Source organism: Rhinopithecus bieti, unplaced genomic scaffold, assembly GCF_001698545.2.
Source record: "Rhinopithecus bieti isolate Rb0 unplaced genomic scaffold, ASM169854v2 scaffold_25360, whole genome shotgun sequence".
NCBI classification, from domain to species: domain Eukaryota; kingdom Metazoa; phylum Chordata; class Mammalia; order Primates; family Cercopithecidae; genus Rhinopithecus; species Rhinopithecus bieti.
Genome location: NW_016811703.1, coordinates 1,017,914 through 1,033,055, shown reverse-complemented (window position 1 = coordinate 1,033,055; position 15,142 = coordinate 1,017,914). Strand labels below are relative to the sequence as shown.

The following is a 15,142-nucleotide window of genomic DNA, read 5'->3' as shown; positions in this document are numbered from 1 at the left end:
ATGGCACTGGTGTGATTTAGGATGTTAAAGAGCATATAATGAAGTCTTAGGAGAAACCTGTCAAATCCAGGACCACCTTGCGTCCAGCCAGTCTTAGCCCGCCTGGTACACACCCTGGTTTTCAGGGTCTTATCAGCCCATAGACTCTAGTCAAATGAAACTGCTGCCTGGAATTTTTTTACTCCTCTGACCACCCTGCATTACTCCTGTCTCATGTTCAACACGAAATAGGGCCTCAGGAAATAGTTACCAAATGAATGAATGGTTGCCTATTCTGCTTTTGTTTAACCACACTCTTGTCTTAAGCTCGTATGATGATACCCAGGGCCCCCGAGTTCTGCCAGTTCCACTACGGCATGGATGCAGGGCGAGTGGCAGGTGAGCAGGTAAAGGATGAGTAAGGGAAGCCGGCAAATCCGACGCATTAGAGAACAAGAAAAAGAAATTCTTAGAGACTGGGGGCCAACAAAGAGCCAGGCGCGGGCGAAACCACTAGGAGAACCCCGAAGCTCCACATCCGCTGCGGGGACGACCACCCCCCACAGCGCGGTCCGGGGCGCGGTCCCGTCCCCCGCCCGGCGCCCCCGACCCCGCACCCGGCGCCCTCCGCAGCTCCCGCCCCGGGGGCGGTGCCGGGAAAACGCGGCGTTCCGGCCGGTCCACGTGGGGGCGGCTCAGGCGGGCGGCGCTGCGGCGCCCGCTCCCAATCGCGCCCTCCCAGCGCCGGGGGACGCGGCGCCGCGCTCCCGCCCCGGGGAGCCCGGGGAAAACGGAGACAAGGAGGCGCCGCCGGCCCCCTCCCGGCGGCTGCGGCCCCGGCCTGCCCCGGGCAGCATGCCCCGCCGCCGGGCCGAGCGCCCGCCCTCCCCCAGGAGCTCGAGAGGCGCGCCGCTGCCGGGGCCGCGGGCCCGCTGCGAGGGTAGCGGGCCGGAGCCGGGCACCCCGAGGCGCCCCGCGCGGCAGCGGAGAGGGAGGGAGGGAGCAAGCCATCCTCCGCGGCGCGCGGCGGCGGCCTGCTGGCCCGGCCCGCCCATGGGCCCGGCCGCAGGGGAGAATGCGAGGCTGCCCTGCACCGCGGCTCGCGCCCCCCAGGAGCCGCTCCGCCGTAAGCCGCCCGCCGCCGCCAGGCCGCGGGCCTCGGCCCGGGCGCTCGGCCACTGGCTGCGCTAGGACCCGCGGCCGCTGGCCGCCAAGAGCGGGAGGGCCCGGGGCGCGGCGCGGCATGTAGCTGCGGGCTCCCGCGACCGCGTGAGGCTGTCGGCCCGGGGCCCCGCCATGGCTGGGATGGACAGTGGCAACCTGAAGACGGCGAGGCTGTGGCGGGACGCCGCCCTGCGTGCCAGGAAGCTGCGGAGCAACCTGCGCCAGCTCACGCTCAGCGCCGCCGGGGCCGACGCGCTCGAGTCCCCCGCCTCCCCCCAGCTCGTGCTGCCGGCCAACCTCGGAGACATTGAGGCGCTGAACCTGGGGAACAACGGCCTGGAGGAGGTACCCGAGGGGCTGGGGTTGGCGCTGGGCAGCCTGCGCGTCCTGGTGCTGCGCAGGAACCGCTTCGCCCGGCTGCCCCCGGCGGTGGCCGAGCTCGGCCACCACCTCACCGAGTTGGACGTGAGCCACAACCGGCTGACCGCCCTGGGCGCGGAGGTGGTGAGTGCTCTGAGGGAGCTGCGGAAGCTCAACCTCAGCCACAACCAGCTGCCCGCCCTGCCCGCCCAGCTGGGCGCTCTCGCCCACCTGGAGGAGCTGGACGTCAGCTTTAACCGGCTGACGCACCTGCCCGACTCCCTCTCCTGCCTCTCCCGCCTGCGCACCCTGGACGTGGATCACAACCAGCTCACTGCCTTCCCCCGACAGCTGCTGCAGCTGGCGGCCCTGGAGGAGCTGGACGTGTCCAGCAACCGACTGCGAGGCCTGCCTGAGGATATCAGTGCCCTGTGTGCCCTCAAGATTCTCTGGCTGAGTGGGGCTGAGCTTGGCACGCTGCCCGCCGGCTTCTGCGAGCTGGCCAGTTTGGAGAGCCTCATGCTAGACAACAACGGACTGCAGGCTCTGCCCGCCCAGTTCAGCCGCCTGCAGCGGCTCAAAATGCTCAACCTCTCTTCCAACCTCTTGGAGGAGTTCCCTGCCGCGCTGCTGCCCCTGGCTGGTCTGGAGGAGCTCTATCTTAGTCGCAACCAGCTCACCTCGGTGCCATCCCTTATCTCGGGCCTGGGCCGGCTTCTCACCCTGTGGCTGGATAATAACCGCATCCGCTACCTGCCGGACTCCATCGTGGAGCTGACGGGCCTGGAGGAGCTCGTGCTGCAGGGGAACCAGATCGCGGTGCTGCCCGACAACTTTGGCCAGCTCTCCCGGGTGGGCTTGTGGAAGATCAAGGACAACCCACTGATCCAGCCACCCTACGAGGTCTGCATGAAGGGGATCCCCTACATCGCAGCCTACCAGAAGGAACTGGCTCATTCCCAGCCGGCAGTGCAGCCCCGGCTCAAGCTGCTCCTGATGGGGCATAAGGCTGCAGGAAAGACTTTGCTGCGCCACTGCCTCACTGAGGAGAGAGTGGAGGGATGTCCAGGAGGAGGGGACAAGGAGAAGTGCTACCCACCATCACCTCCCCCTGTGAGCAAGGGCATCGAAGTGACCAGCTGGACGGCCGATGCCTCCCGGGGACTGCGGTTCATCGTGTATGACTTAGCTGGGGATGAAAGTTACGAGGTGATCCAGCCCTTCTTCCTGTCCCCAGGCGCCCTATACGTGCTGGTGGTCAACTTGGCCACCTATGAGCCTCGCCGCTTTCCCACCACCGTGGGCTCCTTCTTGCATCGGGTCGGGGCGAGAGTGCCCCACGCGGTGGTGTGCATCGTGGGCACCCACGCGGACCTGTGCGGAGAGCGCGAGCTGGAGGAGAAGTGTCTGGACATTCACCGCCAGATCGCCCTGCAGGAGAAGCACGACGCGGAGGGGCTGAGCCGCTTGGCCCAGGTGGTGGATGAGGCACTGGCCCGGGACTTCGAGCTACGCTCTGCCAGCCCCCACGCAGCCTACTACGGCGTTTCGGACAAGAACCTTCGACGGCGCAAGGCCCATTTTCAATACCTGCTCAACCACCGGCTGCAGATCCTCTCCCCGGTGTTGCCTGTTAGCTGCAGGGACCCGCGCCACTTACAACGCCTTCGGGACAAGTTGCTGTCAGTTGCTGAGCACCGAGAAATCTTCCCCAACTTACACAGAGTACTGCCTCGATCCTGGCAGGTGCTGGAGGAACTGCATTTCCAGCCACCTCAGGCCCAGAGACTGTGGCTAAGCTGGTGGGACTCGGCGCGCCTGGGCCTGCAGGCGGGTCTGACCGAGGACCGACTGCAGAGTGCCCTCTCCTACCTGCATGAGAGCGGCAAGCTACTTTACTTTGAGGACAGTCCGGCCCTCAAGGAGCACGTCTTCCACAACCTCACCCGCCTCATCGACATCCTCAATGTCTTCTTCCAGAGGGATCCCTCCTTGCTGCTGCATAAGCTGCTCCTAGGGACCAGTGGAGAGGGCAAGGCGGAGGGGGAAAGCTCCCCGCCTGTGGCGCTGCCTACCCCGAGCCAGGAAATGCTCCGGGCCACCCAGCTCCATCAATATGTGGAGGGCTTTCTGTTGCATGGGCTCTTGCCAGCTCATGTCATTCGGTTGCTGCTTAAGCCTCATGTCCAGGCCCAGCAGGACTTGCAGCTGTTGCTGGAGCTGCTGGAAAAGATGGGACTCTGTTACTGCCTCAATAAACCCAAGGGAAAGCCTTTGAATGGGTCCACAGCTTGGTACAAGTTCCCATGCTATGTGCAGAACGAGGTGCCCCATGCAGAAGCCTGGATTAATGGGACCAACCTAGCTGGGCAGTCTTTTGTGGCTGAGCAGTTGCAGATTGAATATAGCTTTCCTTTTACCTTTCCACCGGGGTTGTTTGCACGGTACAGTGTCCAGATCAACAGTCACGTGGTGCACAGGTCGGATGGTAAATTTCAGATCTTTGCCTACAGAGGGAAAGTTCCTGTGGTGGTGAGTTACAGACCTGCCAAGGGAGTCCTGCAGCCAGACACCCTGTCCATTGCTAGCCATGCATCACTACCAAATATATGGACCGCATGGCAAGCCATAACCCCCTTGGTGGAGGAACTGAATGTCCTACTTCAGGAATGGCCTGGCCTGCACTACACCGTGCACATTCTCTGTTCTAAGTGCCTTAAGAGAGGATCGCCCAACCCACATGCTTTTCCAGGTAAGCGGAGAGAGGGGCGGGGTTCTTGGAGATACTTAGTTCTCATTTGGCAGAATGTTTATTTAACTTCACGGGTTCTCCAGGAAAGCTGCGTTAAGGAAAACAGGGAGTACTGGAGACGAGCAAAAGGCAGTAAGTACCTGAGCATTATGAAATGCAGGCACAAGTGTCATCCTCTCCTAATAGACTTGGACTTCCCAAATGGGTTTCAGCCACAACATTTGCCATCTCCTTTCCCCTCTTATCGATGTAGCCCACATTTGGTAGAAGGAAATTTCAGGTGATTAAACAGATGCTGGGCAGTGTCTGATGTTAGCTTCTTACTGAGCCTTAGCTAAAGTGTTTTATTAGACACATCTCGAAGGGATAGATGAGTTTGAGTTTCAAGTATCCAGTGTCACAATTTTTAAAAAAACTTTAAATGTTTGTAGGTACCTAGGTGTGTGTATTTATGCGGTCCGTGAGATGTTCGATCCAGGCTTGCAATGCATAGAAATCACATCATGGAAAATGGGGTATCCATTGCCTCAAGCATTTAAGCACTCTGCTTACATTCAGAGTGTGTAATTAGAAAGTAAAAATCACTGCTCACTTTTCTTAAGAAATTCCAGAGAAGATCTTTTGTAATTGGAGTGAACGATGGATGACTAAAGACAAAAATTTCAGACTGTAGTGCATGACTAAATCCTGGGGCTGCTGCTCGCCTCCGCCCACTGGGGCATGGAAGATAGATGACTGAAATCTTTGAGGGGCGTTTCCTCGGGAATTTCCTGGCAGTTTCGAGTTTTATAGACGTCTTAAGGTTTGTTTTTTTGGTAAGTGTTAAGCAAATGAAGCTTTCTGGGTGCTTAATAATTGAGATGGAAGGGACAGAAAGCTGAGAGTTTTCTGGGCAGTGTTTTCCAGTAGGCTTTTTTTTTGTTTTCTTTTTTAAACCATCATAAGCAAGTGGAAGAATTCCAGGACTAGTTGTCTGGTATTGTTTTTGAAGTTTTTTTTTTTTTCCTTAGAGCAGTTTTAAGTTTATAGCAAAACTGAACAGAAGGTACAGAGATTTCCCATATATCCCCTTCCCACATGTGTAGCTTCACCAACATCAGCATCTCCCGCCAGAGGGGTACATTTGTTTCAGTTGATAAACCTGCAGTGACACATCAGTATCAGCCAAAGTTCATAGTTTACACAGGGTTTTGTGTTGGGCATTCTGTGGGTTTGGACAAATGTCCAATGACCTGTATCCCCCATTATAGTATCGTACAGAGTAGTTTTACTGCCTTAAAAATCCTCTGTCCTCTGCCAATTCATTCCCCTCGACCCTGGCCACCACAGATCTTTTTACTGTCTCCATAAGTTTTGCCTTTAATTGTATGGGATTTTTTTTTTTTTTTTTTTGAGCCTGGTTAATTGGTATCAAACTAGTTTTTAGCTGGGAGCATGTCCATTTCCTCATCCGTTGTGGTTCTTTAAACAACTGTTGTTGTTGTTGTTGTTGTGTTTTGTTTTTTGTGGAGCAGGCTTGGTTAACAACATTCCAAGTGTCCTCAGCACAAACCAGACAGAACAATAGCATCCTTACACATTTCTCACCTGGGTCCTCACCCCCAGGGGACACGGAGGGGTGACGAAATGCAAGACTGCTCCCACTCTGATCTTTGTCCTGGTCAGAGGGGGACAACAAGAATGCAGCTGGTAATAGTATCAGGAAGGAATTGAATACCAATATTTCCGAAGGTGACATCTTTCCATTGCCCTAGATCTAGGTTGAATTTAATTCTTCAGCATGAAAAAAGCCACTGTATTCAGTTCCCAGTCAACTGAGCCGTCCATTCTGTATGTTTATCTGGAATCCTGTCACACTCCAGGACTTGGTAGACCCTTCAGTTTGTTTTATATTTGTCAATGTGTGTTATTCATGGAAGCAAGATACTTCTTTATTGTGATACCAAATTGAATAAAGTGACTGGGAGTTACACATTCACAGGGTAGTTTACTGAAGGAGCTACCTGACGCCGTTCTTAAACCAAAGTAATTAAAACGAGTGTTATTAACAACAAAAGGAGAGACATAGGTTAGTGAGCAAGTGAAGGTCTTCTAAGAACTTTGAGGAGTAAGGAATGAGACTGGAGGTTTTTGTCTTTTGTTTTCTAACCTCAGCTCTTTATGTTTGATTTTTACCAGTCATAAATTCCACAGACAAGCTTGTACTGAGATGCAGAAACAGGCCGCTTGTCTTGTTGTTTTGTCTATCTGCCTTTCAAATGAGGCACACCTGGTTTGGCAATCCAGGCTCTAAGGAAGAGATTTGTTTTCATCGTGGAAAACAAATGATTGAAAAAGTGTAAAATTATATATTGAATAGGAATAAATCAGCAGTTGTTTTTAGAACACAATTATAGAATATATACATATAAGTATTGGTAAATATTTTGTTTTATTTACAGTCTGATTTTTTTTGAATTGCGTTGTTTTCAAAAGTAGCAAAGGGCATAGAATAGTAGAACAGATGATTATAGTACATTTTTCATTACGTTAAGAAGATGCAAAAAACATTTTCCTCTTCTGTATTTTTCTGTGATTGCCATCATTTGTTAGTAATTGTTACAGTTGCAAAAGACTTGGTAAGAGTTAAAATAATGAGTTAGAAATAAAAGCTAGATGTAGGAACAGAATTATGTTGAGTGTTTAAGTAGAGCATATATTAAAAATAGATTCATTGAATACCTAGATTATTAAAATATATATTAATTCAGCAGAAACCCTTTGAATCTATTGGTAGCCTTTGTCTTTTCGTGTTTTTTTGTTTGTTTTTTGAGATGGAGTCTTGCTTTCTTGCCCAGGCTGTAGTGCAGTGGCGTGATCTTGGCTCACTGCAACCTCCACCTCTTGGGATTCAAGCGATTCTCCTGCCTCAGCCTCCCAGGTAGCTAGGATTAGAGGCATGCGCCACCACACCCAGCTAATTTTTGTATTTTTAGTAGAGACGGGGATTTCGCCGGGTTGCCCAGCTGGTCTTGAACTCCTGACCTCAGGTGGTCCACCCACCTCAGTCTTCCAAAGTGCTTGGATTACAGGCGTGAGCCACTACGCTTGGCCACCTTTGTCTTTTTAAGAAGTCATTTTGCTTTTGGGGACATTAAAAATTGGTTACTTTTATGTTTTATAAAAGTGTCAAGTTGCCCTATAAACTATAACAATTTTATATGCAGTGCTGAAAAAGTTGGACTTTGAATTTTCTTGGGATGTTAAAGTAAGAGTAAATAGTAAATTACTGTCTCCCTTGATTTTATACAGAAAAAAGTAAATTTGCACTAATATCTTTTAAAATATTTTTATGTGAAAAGTCTATTTTGGCCTTGTCCTATTGGATTTTCTGGTCTGAGCTGCCCTACGATAGTTGACCATAGGAAGTATAATGATAAATGTCTCTTTTCTTATTTTGGTTTATACAAGAAAAGTAATGGGCAGTGTGCGGTGACTCATGGCTATAATCCCTTTGCTTTGGGAGGCTGAGGCAGGAGGATCACTTGAGTCCAGGGGTTCGAGACCAGCCTGGGCAATGTAGCCAGACTCCGTCTCTACAAAAATAAAAAATAAAAATCAGCTGAGCGTGCACACTTGTGGTCCCAGCTAGTCTGGAGGTTGAAGTGGGACAATCACTTGAGCATGGGAGTTTGAGGCTGCAGTGAGCTTTGCACTCTGACCCTATGTCTTTTTTAAAAAAAAAAAAAGAAATGATTGGAAAATGCATAGCCAGCAATCACTAGTTTCAGAGTTTTTTGTAAAAATAAATCACATTTTCAGAGAGATGACCTATTTGTCTTATTTTAAATAGGTAATCTGACAACGTGATTATCTTTTTAAGACATCTTAAGACAAATGGGTTGAGTGACAGGAGATTCTTTTGGAAACTCAGGGATGGCCTGTGATGAAGCCTAAATGTCACCGTGAAAGCCTTGACTTGCTTTCTCCATCCTGGCCAGCATTCCAGCCTGATCAACCTGGTGAAACCCCATCTCTACAAAAAATACAAAAAAATTAGCTGGGCGTGGTGGCTACTGGGAAGAATGAGGCATGAGAATCCCTTGAACTTGGGAGGCAGAGGTTGCAGTGAGCTGAGACTGTGCCACTGCGCTCCAGCCTGGGCGACAGAGCAAGACCCTGTCTCCAAAAAGAAAGTCTTTACCTGCTTCCTGCAGGTACCCTTTCGTTTTTGCAGACTTGCTGCCTGTAGCTGGTAGCCAGGATTCCCTTCCTTTTGCTGTTTTCCTTCTCATTACTTGGTCCTGTGTACTTGTCTTAGAGCAAGTTTCTTTTTGTGGGGTATTTGCTTATGCTTTTATTTTGTTCTACCAATATGACCTCTAAACTGGAAAAGTTGATACCGTTGAAGTTGAGCGATGGTATATTAGGATGTGGTGGTTAGAACATAGGCCTGCAGCAAGATTCGAGTGCTTTGATATTCCTTTTAAGCAGATGAGTGAATACTGTGTGGTGTTGAATTGGAAGAGTGTGTCTTAGTGAGTCGAACTTGCATTGACTGCAGATTTTCACTAAATATCCTACTCTCCAAATTATTTAAGGTCATTTTAAAAAAATAATGAGGAAGCAGCCCAAATCAGTAGATGGAATTAGTTTTGTGGCTTTCTTTAGCTTTACTGTCTTTCATTTACTCAGTAACTTGATGCCTTTCTATATCTCCTGCCAAATGTGTTCTGTCCTTCAGTTTCTTACAGACGGAGTGTACCTCTCCGACAACACTCAGCATATTTGACTTGTTTTGTTGGTGTTTGGGTGTGTCATGATATCGCTTTGATTAGGTTGTTCACTTGCTTCTTCAGAGCCAGAGACACACCCCAGACTTTATAGCCTCTTCAGAACCTCTCAGATGTTTGCTGAATGATAGTTTGGTCTTTTGTGAGAAATATCTTTTTTTTTTTTTTGAGACAGGATCTCACTCTGTCACCGAGGTTGGAGTGCACTAGGGCAATAATGGCTTACTGCAGCCTCGACCTCTTGGGCTCAGGTGATGATCCTCCTACCTCAGTCTCCTGAGTAGCTGGGACTCCAGAAACACCCTACAATGCCTGGCTAATTTTTATGTTTTTTTTTTTTTTTTTTTTTTTTTTTGGTAGAGACGGGATTTCACTGTGTTGCTCAGGCTGGTCTCAAAGTCTACTGCCTCAGCCTCCCAAAGTGCTGGGATTATAGGCATGAGCCACCATGTCCCGCTTGAGAACTATCTCTTTTTCTTTGTTATTTGCACACTCAGTGAAAGTCCCAGGTAGTACTGTAATGATTATCTGGCTTTGTTTCGCTTCCCAACTCCCTCCCCCTCACAGTGTTCCTCCAGCATTCCCATTGTGCCTCTATGACTGGTCTTACCCTTGAATGGGTCCTTCATTTTGACCACTGAAGCAGAGCAAAATTCTTGCCTTATTATATCTAAGTTTTAGAATTACTGGAATTCAAGCATGACCTAGTTGTTTGGACTGAATTAGTCATTGTTTTTAATTTCACAAAGGTTATTCAATATCTCTTTCGTTAAGCTTTATTAATACTGATGCTTCTTGGCTTTTCTTTTTATGACCAGACCTCTGAACTCCCTGGGACTTTGTTTTATGTAAAAATCAAAACCTTAATCAGATACTAGGATAAACAAATATCGTGCAGAATAGAATTCTAGAAGGCTAGAAAGGCCTTTGGAGTATTTGAATTATTTTAAGTGTTGGGTGCCTTTTCTTTAAACCCTGGAATAGGTTCTCAAGTCCATCCCCGCACAAATGGTTTAGAATTTCCTAAAGTACTTTTTCTTTAAATTTTTTTTTTTGTGAAATAGGGATAGGGCCTTGCTATGTTGCCCAAGCTGCTCTTGATCTCCTGGCCTCAAGTGGTCCTCCCTTCTCAGCCTCCCAGAGTATTGGGATTAGAGATGTGAGCCACCATACCCAACCAGCATTTTTAATTTAATAGATATTTTATGTCATACTCTGAAGTTATTCCCCTTTGTCTGTGAAGAGGTGAGGGGCTTTAGGTGAGGGCTTTAGCTCTGTAATGTAGGATTGGAATGAGTGGGGAAAGCTGGAATTGGACATTTCTGGTTGTCTTCTCATCTACTCATTGACTTGGTTCTACCATGGGAGCCCCTCCCCCACCTTTTTTTGTTTGAGACTGAGTCTTGCTCTGTTGCCCAGGCTGGAGTATAGTGGTGCTGTCTAGGCTCACTGTAACCTCTACCTCCTGGGTTCAAGTGATTCTCCTGCCTCAGCCTCCTGAGTAGCTGGGATTACAGGCATGTACCACTACACCCAGCTAATTTTTGTATTTTTAGTAGAAATGAGGTTTCACCATGTTGACCAGGCTAGTGTTGAACTCCTGACCTCACGTGATCCACCCGCCTTGGCCTCCCAGAGTGTTGGGATTGCGGGCGTGAGCCACCGCCCCCGGCCCATGGGAGCTCTTTTTGATTAAGGACACCTGACCATCCATCCATTAGGGCATCAGAATGCCTTTTGATTTTGTTTTGTTTTGTTTTGAAAGCCAGCGGGCAGGTGCAGGCCTAGTACTGCCCTGTCTTGTCCCTGACAGGCTTGGCGTCCCAGTTCCCTGGGGATGGAGGTCTGCTTTGTGTTTCCAGTCTCTGTGGAAAGCACATCAGGTAGGGTCAGCTTGGGGTAGACCCAGTCAGGTCCCAGGCCTCTCTGGTTCAGCTTTTCTTTTCCTTTTGTTTTTGTTTTGAGATGGAGTCTTGCTCTGTCGTCCAGGCTGGAGTGCAGTAGCACAGTCACGGCTCACTGCAACCTCCACCTCCTGGGTTCAAGTGATCCTCCTGCCCCAGCTTCCTGAGTAGCTGGGACTACAGGTGTGCACCACCATGCCTGGCTAACTTCTGTATTTTTAGTAGACACAGGGTTTCACCATGTTGGCCAGGTCTCAAACTCCTTACCTCAGATGATCCTCCCTCCTCGGCCTCCCAAAGTGCTGGGATTACGGGCATGAGCCACTGCACCCAGCCTGGTTCAGCTTTTCTGATTGCAACATTAGTTGCTGGGGGATGATTGTCAGGTTTACCTTGTTCTCGGGGCTGGCAGCCTTCACTTCAGCAGGGAGGGATTAGGAACCCCTGTTTGGCCTGCCTTCTCCAAGGCTGCTCTAGCATGAACGAAGCTTGTCCCTCCCCCAGTTTGGCTTTTGAAGTCTGTGCAGTGTGTAGAACCCAGAGTGACTGACGTGCATCTCAGACAACCACAGAACACCTGTGATGATGTGTCGTTGTTGAACTCTAAAGACCCTCTCATATGTTAGGAGTGGCAGCATCACTGCACGGGTACCTACTGTCCTCTCTGCGTTCTCACGTTTCATGTGATGATCCAGGACTCTGTGCAGTGCCTGGCACAGGGCTGAGCAGGTAGAAGGGGCTCAGAGCCGGTTGGTTGTTTTGAAAGAACTCAGGAAACTCTCGTGTTTATTTTATTTTATTTATTTTTTTGAGACAGTCTCACTCTGTCTCCCAGGCTGGGGTGCGATGGTGCCATCTCAGCTCACTGTAACCTCCACCTCCCAGGTTCAAGCGATTCTCCTGCCTCAGCCTCCTGAGTAGCTGGGATTACAGGTGCGCACCACCATGCATGGCTAATTCTTAATTGATGCCTGGCAAGTGCTTTTTCAGTTGTTTATGGTTTTGTTTGTTTTTGTTTGTTTTGAGACTGAGTCTTGCTCTGTCGCCCAGGCTGGAGTGCAGTGCCACTATCTGAGCTCACTGTAACCTCCACCTCCCACGTTCAGGTGATTCTCCTGCCCCAGCCTCCCGAGTAGCTGGGATTACAGGCACGCATCACTATCCCCAGGTAATTTTTATATATTTTTTAAGTAGAGACGGGGGTTTCTCTGTGTTAGCAAGGCTGGTCTCAAACTCCTGACTTGAGGTGGCCTGCCCGCCTTGGCCTCCCAAAGTGCTGAAATTACAGGCGTGAGCCACCATGCCTGGTCTATGATGTTCTTTATCTTAAAGTATGCATTTTAAAGGAAACCAGTGTCATTTTCCCATATGGTTTTTCTGGTGTACACATTCCTGTCCTCCATATCTATCCACTAATTCTTACAGAAATGGGGGAAGAGTGGGCAAGGGGCACTTAGCAGCAGGATGCAATTGTGCATTTAATGTAGGAGCTGGCCATGGAATGCCTTCTACCACCTGACCTTGAGGCAGTGAACACTCCAACCTCCCAAAGCTGATGGTTCCCTGGCTGCTGCTTTCTTTCTTTTATTTTGAGATGGAACCTCACTCTGTCACCAGGTCGGAGTGCAGTGGCTCAATTATCCTGCCTAAGTTCAAGTGATTCTCCTGCCTCAGCCTCTTGAGTAGCTGGAATTACAGGCAACTGTCACTATGCCTGACTAATTTTTGTATTTTTAGTAGAGACGGGGTTTCACCATGCTGACCAGGCTGGTCTCAAACTCCTGACTGCAGGTGATCCACCTGCCTCAGCCTCCCAAAGTGCTAGGATTACAGGTGTGAGCCACTGCGCCCATCCCCAACTACTTCTAACCGAGCCCCAACCCTCCCTTGACGTTAGCCTCTATATGGGAAGCACATAGATGGTGAGGAGCATGAGGTCTGGTGGTGGAGGTGGAATAGGTGCAGGAAGGAAGATGTTTTCAGTGGTTCCCAGAAGTGTGGACAGGTTACACCTGCTGGTGTGAGTTCCTGGAAGGCCATAGAAGAGTGACTGGCGTAATGCAGAGATGATCACATGTGTACTCTATATGATGGTGGCAGCATGGATAACAATTCCCAGATTCCACTGCCAGCAGGGCCGACTTATTCGTGGAGAGCAAGAAGGAAACATTCTGAGTTATTTTTGTTTTTGGCACTAAATGTTTCAAAACATTTTTCCTTCCTCAATCCCTTAGCCGAAAATACTGGGGCTTTGTTTATTAAAAGAGTAAATTTAATGAAAAGCTATCACCAACAAGTTATTTTCTTTTGCTCTACATTTATAGAAGCAAAGAGTCTAAAAAGTTCATGTTGGAGCAGGGGAAGACTGTGGGCAGAGGAAGACGGAGGCACTGGGTTACTGGTGGTGGGCCTGCAGGGACATTGTGAGTTTGGCACCTGTTTCACCCATTTTAGGAAGGGATGGGTCGGGCGTGGTGGCTTACACCTATCATCCTAGCATTTTGGGAGGCCGAGGAGGGTGGATCACTTGAGGTCAGGAGTTCGAGAACAACCTGGCCAATGTGACGGACCGTCATCTCTACTAAAAATACAAAAATTAGCCAGGTGTGGTGGCGTGTGCCTGTAATCCCAGCTACTCGAGAGGCTGAGGCAGGAGAATCACTTGAACACAGGAAGCGGAGGTTTCAGTGAGCTGAGATCGTGCCACTATACTCCAACCTGGGCGACAAAGCAAGACTCCATCTGGGGAAAAAAAGGAAGGGATGTCCTGCCCTAGACCGGCAGTCCCCGGCACCCAGCCTATTGCAATGGTTTCCTTCACTTTTGCAAATCTGAGCAAACACACTTGGGAGAAGGGTGAGGAGGCGGGGAAACTGGAGTCGTATTAAGACTGCTGTCTGGAGGTTTCTGTTTTGCGTGTGCCATTCTGCTTTTTGGGTGATGTGGCTTAATGAGTCAAGCCCTGATGACTGATGCTGCTCTTCTTCCTCATCTTCCTCCTCCTCCTCCTATTGAGTGAAAGTCACGTAATACAAAAAAGTCATTTTAAAGTGAACTATTCCATGTAATTTAGTACATTCCCAGTGTTGTGCACCTGCCACATGTCAGCCAAGCACCTTTGGAGGGGTGGGGCAGATGTTGGTGGCATTCTTCCTGGGGCCAATTGACTGGGAATTCTTTTGCCAGGCTTTGTAGCAACTTTCTTTCCAAGGTATAACTTAAGAAGAGTAGGGGTTTTGGGGCTAGGCCTGAAGATGCAGTGTTGATTGGAGATCTTTGACTTGGTTGTGGGGATCCTTAGTGTGCATGAGAGGACAGAAAGGAGGGCATCCAGGCCTCCTAGTCTGTTCTGGGGTTTATGTGATTTAATGAGGGGCTGATATACATGGGCTCTGTAAAGAACACATAGAAGAGAAGTACAAATAAATGTTGTGTAATTCCTATCTTCTGCCTAGAGCTTTTTTTTTAAACATAAATTTTAAGTTTAGCTCCTGGAATGACTGGCAAGACCCAATTGAAGGTAGGGTGGCAGCGGGTGGTGATGGCGGCAGTAATACAAATTTAGATGATTACCAAATTAGACAGATAAGTGTCATCAATCACTGTTGAATACCTGTTCTAGACAGAAGTTTGTACTGAACTAGGAGTTCTAGTTCAGTACAAACTAATACATAAAATACATGATCTAGGGCATGGGGAACTGTGTTGGGATTTTGGTTAATGTCGTTGATTCTTGTAAATATGGAATCTGACCTCATATGGAGAAAATCATTTGCATATTTGAAAATTATTTTGGGGGGAAACGTGGCTTTTGATTTTTCCAGAAAAAAAATGTGATCCCACTGAGCAAAGCAGGCTGCAGCTTTGAATTTCCCTCATGTGTATGAGTAGGTGGAAAGTAATGCTCAAGTCATTCTTTTGAGTTGACTTGCAGTTTGGATTATTTGTTTGCGAGAAATCTCAGGCAGAACTTGTAAGGATGCTGGAAAAGGAAAATTCAGTGTACATCAGGCTTTCTAAAAACTTCCCAAACTGATCAGCCTTTCCGAGGAAAAGAAATGCCTCTTCTTCAGGAGTCCTTGCATTTTTTTTTTTGGGACGGGAGTCTTGCTCTGTTGCCCAGGCTGGAGTACAGTGGTGCGATCTTGGCTCACTGCAACTTCTGCCTCCTTGGTTCAAGTGATTCTCCTGCCTCAGCCTCCCAAGTAGCT

The 15,142-nt window shown here is 49.2% G+C and overlaps 1 protein-coding gene across 4 annotated transcripts in view; it reads left to right on the top strand.

The window, feature by feature from the left end:
• Positions 1-704: 704 nt before the first annotated feature.
• Positions 705-15,142, top strand: part of MFHAS1 (multifunctional ROCO family signaling regulator 1) — a 111,487-nt gene continuing 97,049 nt past the window's right edge. For 3 of the 4 annotated variants that reach the window (XM_017894680.1, XM_017894682.1, XM_017894681.1), the window contains exon 1: positions 1,180-4,255. In XM_017894680.1, the coding sequence (XP_017750169.1) occupies positions 1,276-4,255 (2,980 nt within the window). In that variant the 5' untranslated portion in view covers positions 1,180-1,275. Of the gene's footprint in view, positions 4,256-15,142 lie in introns of all 4 variants that reach the window. The other variant, XM_017894678.1, reaches the window with a different exon arrangement.